At 47.5% G+C, this 23,840-nt stretch overlaps 1 protein-coding gene across 1 annotated transcript in view; it reads left to right on the top strand.

Annotated features, from left to right (window-relative positions):
• The first annotated feature begins 611 nt into the window (after positions 1–611).
• LOC8031079 (nuclear pore complex protein Nup153) overlaps positions 612–23,840 on the top strand; it is a 75,113-nt gene continuing 51,884 nt past the window's right edge. The window contains exons 1-6 of the mRNA XM_042286609.1: positions 612–863; positions 9,099–9,327; positions 15,158–15,358; positions 16,220–16,356; positions 19,861–19,971; positions 22,316–22,438. Coding sequence (XP_042142543.1) covers positions 792–863; positions 9,099–9,327; positions 15,158–15,358; positions 16,220–16,356; positions 19,861–19,971; positions 22,316–22,438 — 873 coding nt within the window. The 5' untranslated portion in view covers positions 612–791. The remainder of the gene's footprint in view (positions 864–9,098; positions 9,328–15,157; positions 15,359–16,219; positions 16,357–19,860; positions 19,972–22,315; positions 22,439–23,840) is intronic.

Genomic DNA, 23,840 nt, shown 5'->3' with positions numbered 1-23,840 from the left:
GAACGAAGGAAGGACACGGCGTTATTTGCGCTTTCGATTGTGTGCTGTCCTCTCTTCGTCATAGTCTGCTGCACACGCACAGCTTTTATGAAATAACTGGCGACCCATTCGAGCACAGATATTTGGCGAACCATAGCCGAACCTGCCGTATTTACCGCAGGTTGGACCTGACTAGGTTCGATTTTTCCAAAAATATTTTTAACGACAAATCTGACGTCTTAAGTTTGTGTCGTCTTGTCCATTATTTCATTCCTCTTCAGACTATGATGTTTTCTCACTTGCTCGCCTGCATACTTTCGCTTCTAAAGTTTCGACGGGTTCGACCAGGTTCGACTCCCTCAAGGCGCAACACTTATCGGTTTCATCATTTTGCAAGGTTTATATAAAAAATAATAAATATTTCAAATTTTATACGACTTTTTTATATTTGTGCAAGCATTGGTAATTGTGTTTTTATCATTAAACGTACGTGATCGTTGAAATGCATCGTGAATGCATCCTGATTCCTGACGTATTCCTGACGTTATTTTGTCACGTGCCTCATTCCGGCGCTCTCATTGGCTCGGCGGAGTCATATTTGAAAAGTAACAACAAAATGCAGTTTCGCCATCTTTAACAATGTGCACCGGTCGTCGTGCGGCGGTGTGGTTTGTGCTGTGCGCACGTTCGGTGGGGGATCGGTAGAAAATATTGTTTGCGGGGGGTCGAAAGGATGCCGTCTTCTAAAATTGCGGCCGCCAGCGTGCGTCGAACGTGAAGGCGCGCGAGCGACCGCCAATAGAGCCCCCAGCATGGCAGGGAAACTACCGTCGCGTCTTCAGGGCGAAAAGGCGCACTCGTCGAAACCCTATGAAAGGCGAAAGGTAAGGCTAAGCCTAAGCGTATTCCCATTCAATGCTCGTCGTCGCGGGCCGTATTCTTGGCTTACTGCGATGGTCGGCCGTGCAGATCCGGTTAGAACGCGTTTTTTTTCTAAGCGAGAAACCCTCCGGCGGCCCCCGTTGGCTCGTCTTTGAAGCGTAGTTCCGGGCTCGACCGTCTCAAAGTCGCGTGCTCGCCGCTGGCAATCGCTACCTCGCTACTTCGAAAAAGACGTCCGTACTTGCTTCTTTAGAGGCTTGGGGTGCGATTTAATAAAACGTCGCTAGGGCCGCGATGCTGCGGTTGTAGTCACAGGTTCCGTGGACGATGGACGTTGCAGCGTGCCTGTAGTCGGAGTTCAAACCCGAGCTGTAACCCGGGGTTGTCATTGGCGCTCCCGAGCGTGTCACTGCTTGGTGAGCGCCCACTACCCTCGCGACCGAGTTTTCGGGCTCAAGGTGCTCTAGTGAAAAAGCACGTGGTCACCAAGCGCACATGCGTTGTTGATCGGCGAGCGGCTTTGAACGACGCACTCTGCCTGCTTGACGGCTGTGCTCGGTTATTCGTCGCTGCTGCTTCCGAGTCTCACGATCACGCCACCCATCGTGGCTCTCTGGAAGGAGCCTAACAAGTGCTATACGCGAGAGGGCCTTGCTTCAAAGGAAACAAAAAAAAAACTTGGTCTGAACATTAATCTGACAAGTGCTATTCTAAGACTTCCCGCCACCTGTCCGGAATGCACCCCGGATAAACGGTGACTAAAACACGGATGGGAGGACTGCATCCGTTCACCGCTTGTCTTCCCGGTCACAATAGATGTTTAGTAAGGGGCATTGGGGCCGAGTGGCACACTGGTGAGTTGTGACAGACAACACAGAATCTTACGTCGAAAGGACACCCCACATCAACATAGAGCCTAAGTGCCAAGAATGTCTCCATCCAGCAGTTCACTGCAAATAGTAGTGAACTTAGGGCAACGGGGCCAGTCTGCAAAAACGGAATTGAGGTAACTGGTGATTGCCAATACATGCTTTGCACCTAGCGTCATCCCATCAGCTCTCATTGGGACTTGTGTGTGTCCCAGAGGTCGCTATTCTCTCTCTAGAAGATTATGCCGTAAAATACTGTGGATGTGCCCACTATTAACGTGCTCCAAACTTGGGAATTCCACAAATTACGCATTAAGCGCCCATGTCTAGATTGATCCAGTTTTTTGTGAATGTGCAGTGGGCGCTCCCTCGGTATTTTACGGTAGAAAGTTAAGCCGTTGCTCAAAATTCCTTTAGAAATAGCTTCCCCCTCCCTCTTCCGTGGTAGTGCAAAATAGATCATGTGATGTCAGTGCAAAGCTTTTGTACTGCTTGTCCTCTTTCGGTGTGCACGAGGTAGCCTGGGAATATTGAGTCTTTATGCGTCCTTGTCTACTTCTGCCGCTTGCCAGAACCATGCTGTGTTCGTTTGAGCTGTACAGGACCTCTTTCACACCTGTTTGGTAACACTTGGGTATTCTTACCACTGTGACAGCCAGAGGACGTTCTGTATTACAAAAACTGCTGAGCAAATAGAGGTGCAAAGTTTACGTAGGGCTGCAAAAACTTTGCTTACAAGCTAATGCTCAAACGCCATAAGTTATAAGCATGGTTGGCTTTGTTTTAAGTGCATCTTGTCAACTTTCCAGAAGTGAGTTACAGCCAGGGCCAGGTTTGTGGGCGTATCTGCAAAGAGATTTTCTTCCCACTAGATGAAGTGCGCAAGATTTTCCACTAAATGTAGTTGGTGATTTAATCTCAAAACTCAACGGAGACATATTTTTTCTTCACAATAAGTTGCCGGGACCCAAAGCAATTTTTAAAGACAAATCTTTAGGCATCAAAAATGCACAGTTTGAGTTTGGAAGAAATAAAAACAAGAATAAACAAACTTACTTCCTAAATCGTTCACTGTCATAAAGATTTCCAGGAGTCAGCCAGCATTTCTTTTTCTGGCGTGACATGACCAGCTAGTTCAGTCACGATGCAAGCATGTAAAGTTGGCTCACAATCCTAAATGGCATTTTGCACAGAGTGACTGTGCAAACAAATCTGCACGGTTTCCAGTTTCGTACAATAAAAAACCCGCGGACACAACGCGCACTCCAGCTGCCGTCCACGTTTCTATATTTTTGCTCCATTAGCGATGGACCAATCTCGCTATGCATTCCCTGCATGCTTGATGCCGCCGTAACTAGTTTGTAGGAGGCGGGGGCCAGTTCACGAGGCAGCTCGCGAGGACCCTCAGTGGGTTGCCGTGCGTGCACTAAGAACTGCATTCCCACGATGCACGGTTGTGGTGTAGTGAAACTGGCTGCAAGATTGGTCTGTCGTGTCGTTTGTTTAGATGGCGGGAGGTTAGTCGGTCCCAGCGGCCGTCCGGAGACTCGCTGTAGACGAGAAATTTAACCGGTGCGGTACCACCGCTAGCCCGGGGTCTAAAATGTGCATCACGAAGTAGCGATACACGACTGGTCTTGTACGCGTTAACTCGACAAAAGTGATTGATTACAATTACTCTAAAGTTTTGCCTAGAAGTATTAGTTTGATTACTCGAGACGAAAAGTAATTGGCAGTTAATCTGAAAAAGTAACTGTCTCTTCTCAGATTACTTGAGGTTTTAAAGTCAACCAAGTTTTCAGCCGGTTTGAAAACGGGTCTTTGTACTGTCTGTGATTAGATTAGGATCTCCGAATCGTGAACTAATCTTAATAATTTTGGCAAACTGTCCACTTTTCGGAAATTGGGTTCGGGGGTTTCTTGGTTGGAAACTGGTACGGGCGAAGGGCGCCGAGAATTGGGATGGAAAATGGCAATGGTTACGAGTAATTTTTGTACTTTCGAAAGTAATCAGATTACACTCGCGATTGCTTTTTTTATAAATGTAATCAAATAAATACAAAACTGGAAAAAAAAAAGTATTACGAGTAATTTTATTACCTCTAGCTTGTAAAGTACAAGTTTTTGCACCACAGAACACAAGTAGACGCTCGGCAGATTGAAACAAGCAGAAGTGGGGATTGAATCCTGGGTTGTGCAGCGAAAACAACGCTCCTGAGACGTGGGAATCGGGACACGGATTCCCCCGAGCGTCGTTTTCGCTAGAGCCCCCGATTAACATTTGTGCTTGTTGTTTCGTACTATAACCGCCAACCAACCTCATGGGAACATGCGAGACATGCGTCGCAGCGAGTGCTCCGAGGGCCGCTCATTCTGGTGCATTGCTGCCCGACTGTTTAGGGGGGCAAGATGCTAGGTCCACCTTTAAACGTGTGTCCTTTTCTTCGAAAAAGAGTAACTTACCTTTGAGCAGTTTGAAGCCCCTTCCCTCAAAATCCGCCCCTGGTGACAGCGGCGCCAGAGTTTTGTAGCACCTATACCCTGTTTCATATTATGATAGACCTCGGCAACTTAGTGTAGTGAGGGTATTGCATGACCTCGGCGCCCTAGCATCACTGCGCTTCTCCCAAAAGGCACTTGACGCTCGTACAGCATCGAAGTGGTTCCGATGGCGCATGGGGTCCACTGCAGTTCATCGTAAGGTGAAGCAAATTATGACTGGATTGTAGGTCCCTAGCCTGTTGTGGCTAGGAGCATTCTCGAAATTCCTATAATTCTTTGCGGTACTCACGAGTGGTAATGAGTGGTAATAGCGTTTCTGAAATCATCTATTGTAGGAAGGACCCAACTGTCTTGAAACAAGCTTACCATTTTCTTAGAACACCTGAGAAAGCCCCCCAAGTGGTCCAAATTCAGTCCTTCGCTGGGTTGTGCCAGTCAGCTTTTGTTGGTTTGGCATGCGGGCACCCTATATTTAGTTTTTTCCTTTCTCGCGCAAGTCTAAATGTGGCGCTGCATGCGTGGAAAGGGCCTATATACATTTAAAGAGCCAAAAAAATTTGTAGTGCAATGTTTGTGCAAACTCCTAACATTTTAGTAAAATGCAGTGGGGAAAGCACTTTGACGCTGTTTGGCGCAATTCACGCAGCAATCGCCTCATGCACTTTATTAGAAACATATTTCAGCTTTCTGCGTAATAAATACTAACCCGTAGTTCATTTTTTGACTAAAAATGTGGTACTATTTCTACTTGTTTTAGAATCGTATAGCTTTTGTGCTCATGCTTCGAGCTTAAGCTGTAAATCATGGCACCAACTGCATTGGTGTTAAAGTATAATATATTTATTTCACCCCAATGTTTTATACAGTTGTTAAAAACCAGTGTAGAGAGTAAAAATCATGAGGATTTAGATTGTGATTTAAATCAGCCCAGTTTTACTATAATAATCAAAATCGAACCTTTTCCGCAAAAGTATTCACAAAACTATTTCATTTAGCGCTTGTTGCTATGTGCATTTGTTTTGTATTTTAAGAAGGAATCATCAAGCAAGAAAGATTTATATCTGGGTGAATGCAAGCACAAAGCAGTGGTCCCCTGAGCAAATCGGAATGTTGAGTTTTTAGTTTTTCTACCATTCACTTGGTTAGTTAAAGAATGTCCTATTGCAAGTAAATAACTATGTGAAAGAAACTAACACTAGAAAAGTAATGCTCTATTGCAAAGAAATCAGAATGCAAAAGAAAATAAGAAAGCTTTTTCACAAACCTAAAGATGTACAGCCATATTTTTCTTCAATGTTGGGGTATACTCATAAAAAAGTTCTTAAACTGTGCTTCAAATTTACAGTAATTTTTCTGCAATGTTTGCAGTGATTGAACGGATAGATTGATCATGTTTAAGAATGCATCTTGCGATTAAGAATCACTATTTTAGGACTACAATGATTTCCCCTTCCCTATTTTCGACCTCCCCGTTAAGGGGACCCTGCAATCATATTTAAGCATCTACCTTTTTTGCGGTTTCCACGTCTCTTGGGGTTCGGGCAAGCCAGTGGGCACAGAGAGAGTAGCTAAATATCAGTGCATCATGTTTTAACCGGACGACGCGGAAACCTCCTCTACCGATGGGAGCGACCGGTGGTACCGAAAGCGCGTGATATGTGACGTTTTTGGTCCTGGGCTTACTGCTGGTCAGTCTTTAAAAGCTTCTTTATAGTCAAAATACAAAATATAAGTGGCGCAAACCGTTTCGGTTACTTATAAAAGTAGTTTTTGTTCAGTATTTTAGATGAGAAAAGAAACAAATGCAGTTTATAAAGTATGGAAACAAGAAATGACTTGTTGACATACCCGCCACCAAGTGGTGGAGAAGGCGGCGCACACTAGAAAAGAGTAGTGGGATCAGGCGCCGACACGGAAAGGTCCCGGATGTATGCGTCGGCGCTGCGGGCGTACGGATTCGAGGATCCGACCGCCTCTGAGCGTTCCGAAGGCCTTCGGCGAGCAGCTTTGTCTTGCGGTTTGGCTGTTTTGTGGTATGTTAGCGCGAAGTGGCTCTCACTCCGAACTAATCTTTACCTTGTGTTTGCTATCGTATGTGGCCAAGGAAGTGTCATGCCGAAGTAAAGTTTAATCGTGCAGCAAACGTAATTAGAGCCACTCTGGCTGCGCACTGCATACAGCCTATCCAGAACATGGTTTAGTGGCGCCCTCTCGAGCCGTCAACACTTAGTGCGGCAGCCCTGAGCGCCCGCTGAGGTCACTACCCCTCCTCTAGTTCATGGCCACTCAAGCAACCAAAGACGTCATGAAGGAGGTTATTTTTTTGCTTGTTTTTGTAATTTTAAAGGGGTAGGGAAACAAAATTCGAGCACTCATTTTCTAGCTTGAATGTGTTGCATGTTGCACTCTAACCTCAAAAACACCAGTCTTTCGTTGAAAGGCATAAGAAAACTAATTTTACAGCTAAATAAACAATCTTTCAATGTGCACCTGGTGGATGCATGCGGAGCCTATTTGGGAGGTGATCTAGCAACGTTGGGGAACGTTCAGAGCAGCGCCACACTTTGAAATTTTAACATTTTCCTTCTTACAGTGATGTGATTGCTGCGCCAATTGCGCCAAACTGCGCCAAGGGGCTAACCCTGCTACATCCTGCTACATTTTGCCACAATATAGGCAATCTGCGCCAAGCCTGCACCAAAGGACCAATTTAGGTCGCTTTTCAAAACCGAAACTAAACTGAGTACTGTAGTTGAGCAGGCGTGTGTTATGTGGCGCAAGCGGCCACCTGACACAAAGTACCGTGCATCAGTTGTCCACCCGGTCTTGCATGGTTTTCCCGTCGTCTCGCGTTTCGCGCTCTTGTCTTGTGGGTCTCGTCTCTTTTTTTTAAAAATATTTTCAACGATAGACGCGGATGTGTGCAGACGCTCCGACGCTTCCGTGCCGGGTACCAGCTATGCCATCATGCTGTGAAGCGAAACCACGTTTTTGCGCGGCAGGAGTTACTTTGTGAGCTGAAGAAACGGCCGTGGGGAAACTATATTTGGTCACTGCCTTTCAGTCACCGTGGTCGTGCGACGTCGAATTTTGCCGTCCCCACATCACTGCAGATATGGTACTTTCTAAAATGCAACTGAGTAACACTACACGTTCATTCCTGTTCTTCATTAAATCATACGTTACTACAAAAATCCATCTTTAATTCAAAGCTCTGTCAAAGTATTGATTATCTAGATTCCTCTCGGTGGGCCTTCTTTCGAGAGGGACCTCGTTACGTGAAAAATCTGCCGGGAAAGAAAGTTAGTGAAGAGAAGTGAGCTAAAGCAAAGAAGGCAATGTCTGCACGCTGAATCCGCACAGCGCGCTTCTTTGCCTCGAGTTCGGTCATTGCACAAAGCGCTCGAAGAACTTTTTAAGGCTGGCTCTTAATGTCTTGCATCGATGCACTCAGGTTCCTTATTTTTTGTGTGTTTAGCTTGTACCTTGTTTGTGGGCCTGGCAAGCACGCTCCACTGGATTGTTTTTGTCGCATTCTCAAAAGTTCCATTTTGTGTACAATTTTGGAGATAGTTAGCGACGGAGCTGAGGGGCTTAGTTTCGGTTTCAATTACGTTTACGTTTGCTTACTTTTGACAAAAATCTGGCACGTCGGGAACCAGTAAAACGGTGGCAAGCGGTTTTTCGAAATTGCTTGGCAATGCCTACAGCACTGTACACTTCTGGGATGTCTGAGCAGTAAAAACAGAAGTAGCGAGTTCCGTCGCAACACGTGACATCAAAACACAACACAACACATAGTGCCCTTCATTTGTACAGCACTTAAAACAATTATTTTTATTTTCCTAAGAATACCTGCTCCAAAATCCACTTTTTTTTTTGCTCCAAAGTACTCTCTTGGCTGTTCCAAAAGCCGCATTTGCTGCTACAAAACACTGTTTTGGTTTCTCCAAAGGCCACATTTGCTGCTCCAAAACACTGTTTTCGTTGCTCCGAAACGTGCGCCGAAATGGCTTAGGCCAATCACATCACTGTTCTTAGCTTTCCTCCTCAACTCGGAAATCGCGCATTGAACCGAGCATTTCTCGGACTGTTGTTTGTGCACCCGGATACAGCAATCCTCCCCCTAGAAGGTTAGCCCGTCGCTCAAAACTCGAACAAAAGTTGCTTTCCCCACCCCGTTCAACCCTAAGCTGACAGTGCTGTGGAAACTACGTGCTCCTTGGGCCAGCCACACGCTCGTCACCCCACGGGTACATCGAACGGCTTGGTTGTAAAGTGTTGACGATATGGACACCACAACAACGCTGACAAGCTCAAACCACGCCAGCCTTGCTATGTTACGAAAGCGGGGAATCTTTTCTTTGTGTTTTTGTTTGCGCCAGATATCCCATGACGCATCACGCTCTATATTCGCTTCTCTTCGAGCGCTTGCTTGAGTGCACCATTTGGAACGAAAAATATAACCAGTCGTTCAAGATACAAATGTGCGATTATCATTTACGGCTATTATCCGTCGTGCTTGGCTCATTTCCGAACAAAATATGAATATTTCAATTTTTGTTTCCGTACCCCTTTAATTTGCCCATTGCTTTTAAAATAAAGCGAATTTCGAGAAAAGAAAAGTTTCATTAAATTACTACGTTCGGTGCACTCAGGTTTGGTGCAAATTAAAAAAAAACAGTTAAAAAGTCCTTGCAGGGCCCCTTTAACCGATCAGCATGGAGCTTCGCGGCTGCCCTAATCAGGCTTCACGAAATGCCGAGCACCCAGCCAAAGAAGGTTTCGCATTAAGATTTCTCGGGAGAACCCAGTGTACAACGTACTAGCATCGTTACTGCGACTAAACGGTGCCCGGTGTTTCAGACTTTGGTGCAGACCGTGAAGGAGCTGCTGCTGCCGTCATGGCTGACGTCGTGGAATACGCCCCTGGTGACCGAGGAGGAAGCGGACAACCTCTGGCCACGGGAGGAGGCGTCCGCTCCGCCGGACCAGTCTGCAAAGAGGCCCCGCACAGAGCGTCCGGCGGCATACTCGTTTGCGGAGCCCCAGGACCCTCGGGAGGAGCTCGCGGGCCCCCAGTCCCTGCTCAACGGTGAGGGCCAGTGACGTCGACCTTTGGTCGGAGAATGTACGGCTCTCGACCTCCTGGTGATTCGTAATAATGTGACACTCTTCCTACTGTGCGCATTATTATTTACGAGGTGCGTAGGCTCTTGCGTCGCTTTAGTGCAACATTGTCGAGATCATGAAGCTTGAAAAACCCCCGTTCCAGAGGATACTCAAATGTAGTGGCATCCGCTAGCCATTGTCTGGTACCTGGAACCCATCTTCGTCTACGTGCGTTTGGCATCTTATCCCGCCTGCGCATCGAATCTGCTCCCGAAGCGGCAACCAATGACATTTCAGGAACCGACGTGAAGTGCCGCTGCGTTGTGCAATCCCGGTGATTGGCAGTATAAGTTCCAACAGAAAAGAGTGGCGAACGCAAGTGTTGCCGTTGTCGCGGCAATCCGTATCCCGGCCGCCAAAGTTGCCGTCTGCCGTCGGTTGGGAAAGCGACCCACGGCAGAAAAGGTGTCTGCCGCGGCCAACTCCGCCGCTGCGCCGTCGCCGGAATGGCTGTGGACAATAATGCTACACTTTTACGACTTGGCTTGGTGGAGATTGATTGACTACAAATGGGGATACACACAGGGGACAGCCATGCCTTCTCGGCAGCTGTCGGAAACGTGTTGGCCCTTTACAAACGACGACCTTGGAGAAAGGGGAGAGGAAATTTTCCAAGGGGTGCGTCGTTTGTTTTGACTGACGGCTGCCAGCCGCTTTGCAACAAAATCTTGGCCTAGCTGTTGTTTGGTGGGGCAAAACTCGGTCAGATACCCGGTTGCTTCCTCCCACCTTTTGGCTCCGAATGTAATTCCAAAAAGCAGGTTGGGATTGTATTCCCGCACGGACCATGTACCAGCTTCTTCAGCAGTACATATATTTGTAAAGTAGCGACTATTTCTACGTCCACCATTGAGATAACTTGAAGTATTATTTTTGCGTCCCTGACCCCACTTCTCGGAGATGTTTGATTGATTGATAGCATTATTTTGCTGTCTCCTCTCATTTCAGGATTAAAAGCGCTAAAAAACGAGGGCCAGTAAAAGAAGACACACACACAGTAGAGCGCACTTGCAACTGAGGTTTAATGTGAATGAAACCAAAGAAGAAACATGTATGCATTGTCACCAACCATGCATCCACGTCATGTAAAAATATTTTTCAATAATCTACATATAATCTTTCTAGCTTGGGCTAACAAAGGACTGAAGATACGCCACCTCCGAATCGTACAATGCTATCGATGGGGCGCTGATGCACGTGTCGCTGTCGCACTTCCTTATGGAAAACGCCTCCGAAATTTCCCTTGTCATTTTGTTACGATTCCTGCTCAGGATAAGTTTCCTGAAGCTTTGGTACACAATCGCATCGGTTGCAATGTATCGCAAGATTACCCGAGGGCGAAGATCTTACTGCCAGTGCGTGTTCCCTTAGTATGTCGTTGATGCACCTTCCGGTTTGTCCTATGTAAACCCTCTCACACGTTAAAGGTATTCTATACACCACCCCCTCCTTGCACTCCACATATTTAGTTCCATGCTTCTTCTTACATATACCACCCTCAAATCTCCCCTTTCTATTCTTGCACACAGTTTACCCAATGTCTGAGGCGCTGAGAGTAGTACCGGTACTCCATGTTTTTCGCCCACTTTCTTCAGACTATTGGTGAATTCCACTCGTAGATCTGGAGCGCTTTCCAAAATCCGCGAGGGAGGCAAAATTCCGCTCCGTGGGACCCGCTCCGAATCGACGAGGGGAAGATAAACTTGTATTTTTGGAGCGACCTCCCCCACACCGCTCCCCACCCCTTCTCCCTCCGCCGTACAAAATAGCCGCTGCTTGAACTTGACCAGCCCACCAACGCCTCAGCCGGCTGATCTTTCCAACGACCAGTGACGACTGTCACTGCTTAGCTGCAGAAGTAACACGCGACACAGACCGGGCGAAATTATACGTACCACGGCGCCCATGTCACAAATAACGAAGACGTCCGCGTTCGGCACCGTCACATACCTTTCGGCCGCCTCGAAGCGGCGGGGCACGGACAGCGATTGCCAGCGGTGGAGTTCAGATTTGTAGTACGACTTTAATAAACACAGAGGTAACAAACCATCACTTGCGCGGTCGTTGCCTAACCACTTCTTGCTTTATTTCACGGAAAAACGCCGACGGAATGCAGTGCAAAAAGGTAAACAATCACTGGCTGCAGAATGAATAGGCCTAACCTTGCGTCTGCCTCCGGCTTTTCTGTCGTTCCTTTTCTCGTTCTTCCTTTCGCGATCACAGAGTCAGCACTTATGATTTGCCACGCTCCACATTCCCGGCTTTTTATCCCTGATCTACGCGAAGTAGAAGCTTTGGAGCCGTCACAATCCAGAGTAAACAACCGACGCACCCGAGCAGATCCAACTCCACGACCCGACCGGCCCGCCAATCTCTCCAACCTCGCCGCGCATGCGCACCGCCGATTTAGACTGAAATCACGTGGGCCGCTCTGTCAACTTCCGGAGAGATCCGTGAAATCCCGCAGAGCAAGTTCGGCGGAGTTTGGGGCGCTCCATGGAGCGGGCGCTGCCAGAGATCTACGAGCGGAAGATGACCAACTTGAGCCAGATCTGCGAGCGGAATATGCGCGCTCCAAATGGAGCGCTTTTGGAGCGCTCGAGATCTGCGAACGGAATTCACCATATGGCTAATTTTGTGCACATATGGTATCACGGTCAGTCTCACATTCCGCCTGACCTTTCCACTACCCCTTCCCCCTCCCCGAAGCTTTCGTAGCAATGCTTCTGCTACATGTTTAATAAGCGTAAGAGGGTACCCTTCGTCTTCTAGTTTCTTTACTTGTTTATCAAAGCCGTCCACCATTTTGTGTGAGCACGACTTAGTCAGCGAGGCTCCTAAGCATGTAGTGGCAATACCTCTCTTAATAATTTTAGAGTGGTTTGAGTCGTAGGGTAAACACCACTTTCCTTGCTCTGGGGGAGTACATCCAACATACATGGGACGGCATAAATATCAGTTTCAGGTCCAAAAATTGTAAAATGCGCTGTACAGGATCTTCTGCAGTGAAACTCAAACCGGCGGCGCAGCTCTTAAAAACATTCAACGTTTTTGAAATAAACTCTGCTCTTTTACTTTCTTCCCCCGAGTGGAACAGTACCAGGTAGTATTTGTCTACATACCTAAATATGCGGATGATATTACTATCTGGTTTAGCTTCAATATCTCTGTCGCATTTGGCCAAAAATAAACCACTCAGCACTGGGGCCACGTTCGTCCCAATACATATACCTTCTGTATGAATTTCGAACCTTCAAATGCAACATAGGTGGACTCCAGGTAAAAGCTCAACATCTCCAAGAAACTTCCTCCATGGATACCACATTCATTTTGGAACTTAACATCCCCATACGTGACAAGGGAAATTTCATGACAAGGGAAATTTCGGAGGCGTTTTTCATAAGGAAGTGTGACATCGACACTTGCATCAGCGCCCCATCGATAGCAGTGTACGATTCGGAGGTGGCTATCTTCAGTCCTTTGTTAGCTCAAGCTAGAAAGATTATATGTAGATTATTGAACAATGTTTTTACATGGCGTGGATGCATGGTGGTTACAAGGGATACATGTTTCTTCTTTGGTTTCATTCACATTAAACCTCAGTTGCAAGTGCGTTCTACTGTGTGTGTGTCTTCTTTGACTGGTCCTCGTTTTTTAGCGCTTGAAATCCTGAAATGTACAACCAACTAGCCCAAGTGAATACCCTTTTATTGTCTCCCGTCAAAATGTTTATTTTTATTAGTTTGTTGCTGTCTTCCTCTAAACTTTGGCGCTTTGAACTGGAAGGTGATCGAAAGTGGCTTTCAGGAAATGTGACCTTGCTTGCACTCGTCGCAGTTTAACACATAATTTTTCAACAAAAAATGTTGCGTACGGGTATGCCGTAAGGTGGGGGGCAGGGGGGCCCAGAGCTCCCCCCCCCCCCCCCATTTATTATGGGGGGGGGCTCAGCGGTGCCTCAGCTTTTCATAATAATACTAGGGGGGGGGGGGGGGGTATACGGTGCCAGGCACTCGTCATGAGGTCACCACGTGCGTCTATGCCAGCCAGATGTGAGCCGAGGAGCAGCAGGCTGTGATCACGCAACACACCCGTGGATGCCGACAAATACGAAAGTGCCATGCACACATTGCACCCCACATGACAACCAGGCTCCAGAGAGCGACCCTCTGATTCGGAGAGCTGCTCTCTGTACAGTACTGTGCAAAATGTCTACAGGTTGTGTAAATTACTAGGAATTGTACACACATGCTGTGGTATGCCCATTTGTATTCGGGTGTTCCATTTGTTGGCTACATGTAATCGTTTTCTGCATGCGTGTGTATATATAAACAGAGAAAATACTATATTGCCTTTGCCTTAATATGTAGATTTCTAGAACATTAATAAACAAGTGTTTGCTGGAAATGTATTCTGTACAGTTCCTTTTTGTGATGTACAGTATCTAGCAGTTAGAAGTACTGCTTTAGGAGGTAATTTTATCATGCAGAAGATAGAAATGGCCACACGATGTAGTGAAAGGAACAAGAACTAACCCGCTAGAATAATGTTCTCTCTCAAACAAAACTCAAATTGTAATATGAAAAGTTTGTTCAGTAAAGAAAAAAAAAATTTAGTACATGAACAGTAAAAAAAAACTACAAAACGGAACTTGGCTTCAACCCCCCACTCGAAATATACTTCCGGCGTCCCTGGTGGCGTCACTGACTGCAGTTTTTATGACCAGCGAGACTTGGGAGCCGTTGGAGGAGGTGTGGAGGCACATAATCATTCCACACTCTCAGTGTTACCTAGTGAATGCACCTCAATTCGTTACGTGCAGGGAAAAAATAAACGGATATCCAGCTCGCCTCTGTTGTCAGTTAAAAATGTTGAACGAGAGACTCGCGACAAAGGCACGCGAGAGCATACGTCACCGCTGGGCGATGTCCCTGTCATGTTCGAAAGGAGTCGTTCAACTGTCCAGTACCATCTACGGCTGAAGCTCCTTAGGCATGCGACACGCAGCGACACGTGACATTGTCAGCATAACACTGACATCAGCGGCAGAAACTAAATAGAAGGGAAAGGCTACCACCACTACTACTGTGACGAGACATTGACAGGGGACATCAAAATAATCGAGGTGACGAAAGACGTCCAAATAACTCGGTCATAACTTTGACGGGGGACGTCAAACTAATTTTAAAACTATTTTCAAATTTTACAAAAGTGACAACAAAATAATTCTTGGTGTTATTTTGACAGTTTGGCAATGCAAAACCGTGAATAATAATTTTATTGTTAGGATTGTTTCACCTCCAGCATTGTGCCTGTTTCGTGCATGGTAACTTTAGTGTTCCCTTGTGCCTCCCAAATTAAAAAAAAAAAAAAAAAGAATTGACTAACAGCAAGTTTCACATTGCAACCATGCAGTTATTTTCACTAGTTAATAAGATAATTATTAAAGTTTGGTTATTTATACTTATCGTGATGATTAGCTTTGTACGTTATGTCCTGCTAGCTATAGTACTCCTGTGCACAGACTGAGTGTACCTTTTGCGGCTGTTTTGAATAGATTCGTTCGAATAAAAATCAAACGCATTTAAAGAGAAGTGATAACGAGTGAACTGTTGATGATAGAGGTATGATGACATTTGAGGATAGAAAAGACAAGCCGGAGGGAGCTGGTGGTTCTCCCCAGGACTCGTCTGCATTTTCGTAGCGAGTGGGAGACGTTGTCCGAGCAGAGTGTTCTTTGTCTCTGGCTGCAGGGGATAGCCACTCGGAGAAGAGCGAGGCCTCGGGGTCCACGAGCGGCTGCTCCTCCCTCGGGGGCCCCGAAAGGGAGTCCGCGGCGACGCCAGAGCCCCGGGCGAGGCGCCACGACTGGTCGCACACGCGGGACTGCGGGGTCATGGCCAACCTGCCCTCCTCGGGGATCCCGGACAGGCTGCGCGGCGGGAACGGGCACGGTGAGTCGAGGCTCTCCCGACGATCCTCCGGGCACAGTGCAGTGCGCGGAACGCATCTTGGGCAGGTGTGTTTAGCATCCTCTGCCATCCGCAACACAAGCAAAATGGTTTACGATTGTGTTTGCGTTGCTTCTCGGTCGACAAATATGTAAAGGGAGGGGGGGTGTTTTGCAGCTATTTTCGAGGCTTCCTGGGGTTGCATGGGACCCTAAAGATTGAGAACCCCTGTCATAGAGTGTCCTCGGTGAAATGCGAGACTACTGTTAATATAAAATCAACTTCGGCACCGAGAATGCCCGCTCCTTGCAGACCTGTGTGGCTGCTACACCGAGGGGTAGTTTTGCTTGAGTGCAGTTTCGGTTGGTGTTCCTTTAATTTTTCCCAAAATGTGGGTGCCGGTCACCTTGCGTCGTTTATCTGCCGAAGCGCCAGCATATATCATAGGACTCATTTCAATATCTCGTGCACGATAGTGGCTCGCATTAGTGTATGCGCTTAGGTAACTCAATGCATTGCTTGAAGGGCCGCCAGTCTATGTTCTGTAAGTCAAAAGATCTCCTTCCTCTTTTCTCGTACTGTGAGGGTGAGGGGGACAACACGACCTGGCTATAGGGGTGGATCTTCCCCCACTTCAGGCGCAGATAGCGCACGACTGCTGTGTCGGCGTTCGTCCGGGACCTGCATTCACTAGGTGAAAACACAAGTCCCTGCCGAGCACCGACTCTCACTAGTGTCCAACAGCTTCCGGTAGGGGATGCGAGATGCACAGTGCCTGCTCTCTCCCCTTCTCGGGGTGCCGTTCAACTCTCTTGTGGCGTGCGCAGATAGAGGCGGCCTCCGAAGGAAAGCATTTTTGTGCAGGGTGTGTGGGTTCAGCCGAGAGCGCCTCCCGCCAGAGCCCGGCAACCCCCAGGTGGCGCGTGCCGCAGCGGACGGCCTCCGGGGGCCAGGGCCCCGGCTTCAGCCTCTCTGCCTTCGGAACGCCCGTCACACCGGGGGTGAGTGAAGCCACCCTTTGGGGATTTCTTGGGCCTCGTCAAGGAACCGTTGACGGCACACCGGTACAGTTTCGGGCAGTGGATCTCGACCACTAGTGTGTCGGGGACCTCTGGTTGTCGCCGTCGCCCATAGATGGCAGTAGCTGTCCAGAGTTTTGTGTCATCATTTGTTTCAGGCGGACACAATACTGGGAAAACTAGCCCTTAACAGCTCGCTGTAAAAAAGTTTCTTTTCTACAAACTTTGCAGCCACCGATGTACACACTTATGACACGCCATGACCTCGCACGGCCACTCTACCTTCAAACGGAGCTCACACTTCTGAGAACCCCCAACCAGCCCAGCATGACCTTGCTAGCCAAGCCCCTCGAACTGATCAGAAAATCTCAAAGAGAACAAAATACATGTTATCCTCAATGCTATTTGTCGCCTTCACATTGAAACCTAACCTGCTTGAAATATGTTCAGTGCCCCTCAAACTTAACGCCGCCACTCGGTTACGCAAGTATCGATCTACAGTAAAACCTCGTTATAACAAAATGGGATATAACAAACTAATGGATATAACAAAGCAATCATAATTCCCCTTGTTGCTATAGTGGGAAGAAATGGACATTGGCTATAACAAACTAATGGCTATAACAAAATAATTATGACCGCTCCTTCAACTTTGTTATAACGAGGTTTTACTGTATTGCATGCGACCCAAAGATAAATTGGTCACTGCAACTGCTGGAATACCTTCCCCTGGCTGGGTTTTCATAGGGGACGCCAATCTTCACAACCTAGTTCGACCGATAGGTTTAGAAATAGCGGCGTTAAGTTTGGGGTGCAGCGTACGTGTTGTAAACCCCATTTACACCAGAGTTCTTCGCACAAGCTTCTGTGGAAACTCGCATAGCATGCCGCGATTTCTCCTTTACGTGCACTACAGCCTGTCATTTAGCAAGACCTTTTTTGCTGCTTTGGTGTACTGAAGTGTTGTTCACGATGGCACGACAAATGCCTCTTCGGAGACCAAGGAATCCGTTGTTCGCCCGCGTATCACTCACCCAAAGCATGAGGTGGAAATGATGAATTTTGTACATACGTATTTGAGTTCACAGCAACGAATGTTTACAAACATTTTTCGGAACATATTCTAAGTCATGCCTACAAACTTTTACAGTATGTTTATTTTACTTGAACGTTTACAAACCTTTTTTGTTCCGATTTGAGTTAAGGGGAGACGCGGGTCTTGAAATGTTCAAAAAACGCGAAATTTCGCGTTTTTCAAAATTCACCTATTTGGATTAATTGTAGTCTAAGGTACCTGCCTGCAAAGTTTCAATGTCGAATTCAATGTCTAAGCATGAAAAAAATGATATTTACGATGTCCCCGCAGCGCCCTGGCACAGCGAGTTCAATGAAAACAAGTGGAACTTCGCGCCCCGTGCGTTTCGCGATCGCTCGTCGGATCGCGGCCATCTTGGTCTTGTTGGAAAGCCGCTTATTTTCCCCACGTCCCCATGCCATTCGTTATCGCGACAACATCGGGGAACGTCCGCATTCCGCGGGTTTCAAAGGCCCCAATTGCAATCGCTCATTGGCCGGCTAGCAAGGTGCCCGTACGTCAGAGCACGCGCGGCGCCTAGCGCCCCTGCTATTGGTCTAAACGCGCCCCTCCGCTCTTTTTCTCCTTTCCTCCTTTCCGTTCCCGCACTGGCGAAAGGTGCGTCGTCTGCTCCTGGGCCCGTCTCCGCCCGTCTCCTTAGGCCTGTCTGCTTTGTTTCCTCCGTGGTCGAGCGCACGTTTTAGTTCCCGTTTGCGCGCTTGCGTTGAACATTGTTGGTTTGTTTTCCTACGAAGTCGCGCGTGTTTTCTTTTGTTTCGCTTCGAGTTCTCGAGATGCCGGACGACGCTCGGTTGAAATCGAGCACGCGGCAAGCGTTCGGAAGGAAGAGGAAGCGACCGTGGAACAAAAAGCCGAAGCTGTCTGCTGCAAGTGCGCCACCGCGATCGGCACCGCCGGATGCCTTGGATCTTCCGGAAACATCAGCCGGAGACATCGCGAATCCATGCAGCAGCGGCAGTTTGTCGAGCTTTGCGAGCGCGGTTCGTGCCGACACCGCATACTACTCCACGGCCGAGCAGGCGCAACGAGTCGCACGATCGGACGAATGCAAGCGTGCGCTATCGGAAAAGTCGGCAACCCAGCGCAAATTCGACCTTCTCGGCGTCACCACAGTAGGCCAGGCGCGCGACGCTGGGACACAGTTCATTGTAGTGGGCATGAAAGCTCTCCAAGCATGGAGAAGGACAATCTGCGTTTGCGTAAGGCCAACGCTGCCCACCAGAGCAGCAGCAATGCAAAGCAGAGGTTCTCCAGGCAACACCAAACTGGAACAGCTGGGGACTACAGTCCTGGACGGCTGTGAGGGGCTCCCCTTTCAAGTGCTACACGAACAAAGGCCCTTTTCAGGGCCAAACAAAATCTGCTTTCGGAGCGTGCAACCCTTGGTGCCTCCTCCCGTTGTCCCTTATAGAGTCTACTCATACTTTTATAACTTGATTTTACATTGCAAACATTATTTCTCAGTTTTATATTATTTTTTAAAGGTTCTTGTGAACGGATTGCAGAATTTTTCATCTGAATTTGTTCAGATAGAACTATGCTTCATATTGCTGAACATTATTGCATGGGATCCCTTACTGAATTTTATGCAATGAGTGTCAAAACTTCAACTGCAATTTTCTCAGCTTCGCATTTTTCGTCTACATGCCTAGCCTTACGGTTGTTTTCATGAGATTATTCTTCAAGGATTTCTATAAACTTTATACCGTTGAATTCAGAAAGAAGTGAACTGAAGGGTGATGCTATTTTTGTATGACAGTATGGGCCCGAAATTTTATTATTAGTGATAATGTGACCTCGTTAGGCTTTGTAAATAGTGTACTTGACCTAATTAGACTAGTTTTATACAATGATCTATTTTTACAAAAATATAAATAGCATCATCTTGCATGACAGGTCTTTAGCTACAAATCCATATCACTTATGCAAAAAAATTTGTATTAGAAAGTTCCTTAATGAGTCGTAAGAAATGACCTAATTAGGTTTCATTATTTTCTTCGTAACTCAAAAAGTAATTGAGATATTGCAGAACTAATTGAATATTTGAAAAGAGGAAGCCAAAACACATATACACACTGATTTTCATTATAATCCATTAATAAACAAAAAAGTCGATTTTAGAACCAGTGTCTTGCCTTAACACCTGCAAGTGTTTTCGTAAAGTAAATTGTTTCGTGACTGTTACCATCTCTCTCACCTCTAGCACCACCCGAATGGCATTCTCGTTCCTTATTTGTTTCTGGATTGTATGTTTTATTTTCCCGGTCCCCCCAACAATGTATTAAGGAGGTTCTACTCTATGTGGGTGCCTTGGCTCTTGCCACGAATTGGTGGCTTATGTGAGGGATTCGAGAAGTCTAGCAGCTTCTAGAGTAACCCGGTTGTTTCAGGGCCGGGAGCGCCAGAGGCTCCAGTCACCCTTCTACCCGGGCCGGACGACGTACGGGGGCGCCGCGTCGTACAGCCGCTTCCGTCTGGCAACGGGGGGCACGCCCAAGGCGGTGAGTTCCACAGACCGGGGCGCTTCGTCGATCTCCATAGTTCGTCCATGGCCTCTTGGTTGGCCAAACTCGCCGTCGACTTTTTCGCGCTGCATCGTCGAGACTGGGATGGTTTCAGCAGCACTGCAATACGTGGCTTCGCTCGGCATCATATGAGCCGCACGACGAGGCCACTTGCTCTCGTGGCAGTGTGCAGCTGCAGTGCTGTGGATGCCACCCTTGCGTCGATGGGATAGTGTAAACAGACCGATTACGAGTGAAGTCCTAGTCTGAGTTTGTCCCCGCTAAAGGTTAACTCCACATTCTTTTCTAGGGTTTTGGGGTCTGATTACTTTTAGTGCAGCCGGTGTTCTTCGATTAAGGGTGTTGTTTACTTTTAAAGCGATGGCTTTACCACAGACACCTTGCAGGGATTTTAGTGTCGGCGTTTGTAGTTCGTCGTCACAGCGAAGATAGAAGAACCCTTCTCTCCCCTTGTGGTGAGAGGAACCGAGAAGTGGGAAAATGATAGGCAAACTGATAACGGCGTGACGACAAAAAAGCGTTTGCTAACGATTACTTAAAGACGGGTCTTTTCAAACATTACTTGCATTATACGAAGTCCCGCTTTGGCAGTATCCAGTTGCTACGGGCCTTGTTGGAGGGTTTTAGAAACTTTCACTATAACATCTCTACTTCTCGAACGCAACTCGAAGCTTCAAATAAGTTTTACCCAAATTCGTCGTCTTGCGCCCGCCTCGTTTCTCTGCATGTGTCCCCCTCTACGCTTACTGTTGAACGTCAACATTACCCCCTTTGTTCACTGCTCAATACCAGGAAAACCTATGTCTTCCCCTGCGTTGGTGCAGGTTTTAACATCAGTGTGCGAAGCTTGTCCTGTAGCTTGTCCACGAAATGCGGGCGAAAGGTGTCGTAACGTACCGTCCTTAAAAACGTTGGTCCTCGGGCACGTGACGATGCCTCTTTGCCCGCATTGTTCCTATGTGCTAAAGCTATCGCTTTCACTTCTTCGCACATTCTGGGCAAAAAATGCGGCCTTTTACAGCAAAGCTGTTATGCGCTAGGATCTGGGGAAAAATGTGTCCGCGGATGTTGACAGAAAACTCCCCATTGGTCGTGGCAAGTATGAATGAATAAAAATAAAAAGAGGGGGAATCAGTGTGTGTCAGCATTCCTTGGCATTATTGGTGCGGTCCTGATCCCTTGTTATCATCTCTAGGCGTCGTCCTAGAAGTTGTCTGAGAGGTCGTCCTCAATGTCGTCCTCGAGGTCGTCCTAAAAGTCGTCTCCGAGGTCATCCTAAAAGTCGTCCTCGAGGTCGTCATAGACATCATCCTAGACATCATCCTAGAAGTCATCCTTGACACTGTTAAACTAACAGCTTTGCTGGTCCTCCATCTTCATGTGAATTGGAAGAGCTCTACAATATCTTTTGTGCATAGTTCTGTAAACACCTGGTCTCAAGCTCAAACCGGGGTTTCGGGGGTTTACGGTAAAATTGGCGCTTCACACTCGGTGGTAATGGCAACTGTGCTGCTGCACTTACGACTAGCAGAGTTGCGCGAGACGCTGCCACTAGATTTTCTCGCGTGCATAATTGCCGTGTGTGGGCTCATCTTAAAAGGAGCAGCAACAGGGGTGGAAAAGAGAAAACTGCGCAAAAACGAGACATTGTCCAATGTGACGTCAGCGGCAGTGTGGGACCTAATGGAAAGTGCTGAGGAGCTGGTAGCATCTCAGCCATTAGACGATCGTCGCCGTACATGCGGGGCTGTGATTGCACGTTGGAAAGTCCCAGCCTATATGCAAAAGTGCTTGCATCCTCGTAGCTGTCGCTATCTGTTGTGTCTTTGGGGTGCATAAAATGTAGTGTTGGCGCAGTGTTTTGCCTTGCTGGGGCTTGCTGGGGCAAAATTGGACACTCTACGCGTGTCGGCTGTTTTGCGGTGGTGGCAATCGGAGTGCTGGCTTTTCCGATTCAGACCTTATCGAGCTCCGTAAATTACCTTAGATTCAGAGTCCGAGGCCACCGGTATCTCGTGGAAGTCGACGTGCCAAAATGGAACTGAAGGGAAAAAGGGTGACATCTTTTCATTATTTTGATTCCGTGCTTCCTAATCTGCACAGCTTGCCAGCACTGTACAGGCTCCCGTTAGGTAATTAAATAGCATGCTTAGAATTTCTCTTAGTGTCGCCCCCTTCAGAAATAAATTGGACTACCGGGGCTTTGAGAATGAGAAAAGCGAACTGCAAAAGGGTTAATTGTATAGTACTTGTAGTGTGAGCTCTTAGCTTAGGCTGTGGCACGTAGCACGAATGGAGAAGAGTGGTTCCCCGTTCCCAGGAGACGTCGGTGCAGCTGCGGGAGCGCCGGCGAGGGCCCGAGGAGGAGGGGTTGCCGGACTGCATGAGCAACGCCACCCGCCAGATCCTGAGCACCTTGGAGCGCATGGCCAGCCCCCTCACGGTCAGTGCTCCTCAGAGGGTGTCGAAGGGGGTGCCAAGCAAAGAGCAGATCAGGCCTGGGCATTACCTACCTGCTCAACAGTTCCAATTGGCTCGGCGTGGCATTAGCTTTTTGCCAGGTTGCGGTGAAACAAAGTAAAGCGTCGTGCTCCTTACCTAACTGGTCGTGGATCTGCTGTCGAGGACGAGGAAAGGGTCAGGCCTCGACTTCTAGCTGATATAGGTCATTATTAGTTTTGGAGATTTCTGTTATCCAACTCAACCGGGAGTTCACTCCAGTTGTGTTGGAAATCTTGCTGCTCTTGCTGCCTGACTGGATGGCTTCTTTTTCTCGTGTCAAGAAGAGTTTGCCTCTGAACCTCGACGTTGGCATAAAACGTTGCTTCGGTTTGGAAAGAGACAGCACGATTATTGCTTGATTCTATTCCCAGCTTGGTGCGAGTGTTTTGTTTAGCTCGACGCATGAAGGCAAAACTGATACGTAATACGTCGCCAACTGATTTTTCGAACTTTGCAGGGACCAAAAAACGTCGGAATAATAGAGCAGTCTGACAAATTAAGAGGTTTAAAGACTTGCTTGTATCACATCTAAGCGAGCTTCAAAAAGCCATCAGTAATGCCTTACTTCAAGTTACGCCTTGCTTGCATTTGGCCACTTTCGATTAGCTTGAGAATCGCTGCCTTTTTTCTAGCGTATGGTTCGAGCACTTGCTGCGCTTTTTAGTGACACTTCGCGGCGACGGAAAAACAGATGGGGGGGGCATGACGTCCAAGCCAGCGTAGTCCGAAAACTCGATCCGCTGAGGCGAGACGACACGTGCAAGTTGACAACTGCAGTGGCAAATGAGCAAAGCAAAATGGTAACAATGATACTGATAATGACACGCAGCTAGAGAAGAAAAAAAGCCGTAGCATATTGTCATGTAGCAGTACAACTTAGCAGTACTCGTGTAGCGCTGCCAAACAATGCCAATTCATGTTTTTGCTTTTAAAGCTGTCCAAAACATCGCTCATAAATACTACGCACTATTTTTAGAGCGATGCTATATGCACTACGTAGTGCACTTTGGACGGAAATTGCTATATGCACTACGCTCAGAGCTCATGCCGCTCGGGCCACCCTTTTTCGAACTGCGCGTGTATCACTGGGGAGCTCGTTAACCCAGCCCCCCGCCTGCGTTCACGCCGCTTCGCGGCGACAGTATGCGGCTGCTAATTAGAAAAGCTAACCAGTACACCCCGCTTCGCGGCGTCCAGCCGGCAACCCAAGCCCCGCTGTCCCCGATCTGTGGAGTCTGCGAAGTTTCGTCGACAACATCCGGTGTTTTTTTGTTTTTTTTTAGTGTTCATCGCAAAGAAGAAATATAAATATCGCCAAATGCCTCGTCAAAACAACGTTCAAG

The sequence above is a fragment of the Ixodes scapularis genome, unplaced genomic scaffold (genome assembly GCF_016920785.2).
Source record: "Ixodes scapularis isolate PalLabHiFi unplaced genomic scaffold, ASM1692078v2 PGA_scaffold8__174_contigs__length_109621045, whole genome shotgun sequence".
In the NCBI taxonomy this organism is placed as follows: domain Eukaryota; kingdom Metazoa; phylum Arthropoda; class Arachnida; order Ixodida; family Ixodidae; genus Ixodes; species Ixodes scapularis.
The sequence above is the reverse complement of the archived record's forward strand: the minus strand, read 5'-3'. Positions and strand labels throughout refer to the sequence as shown.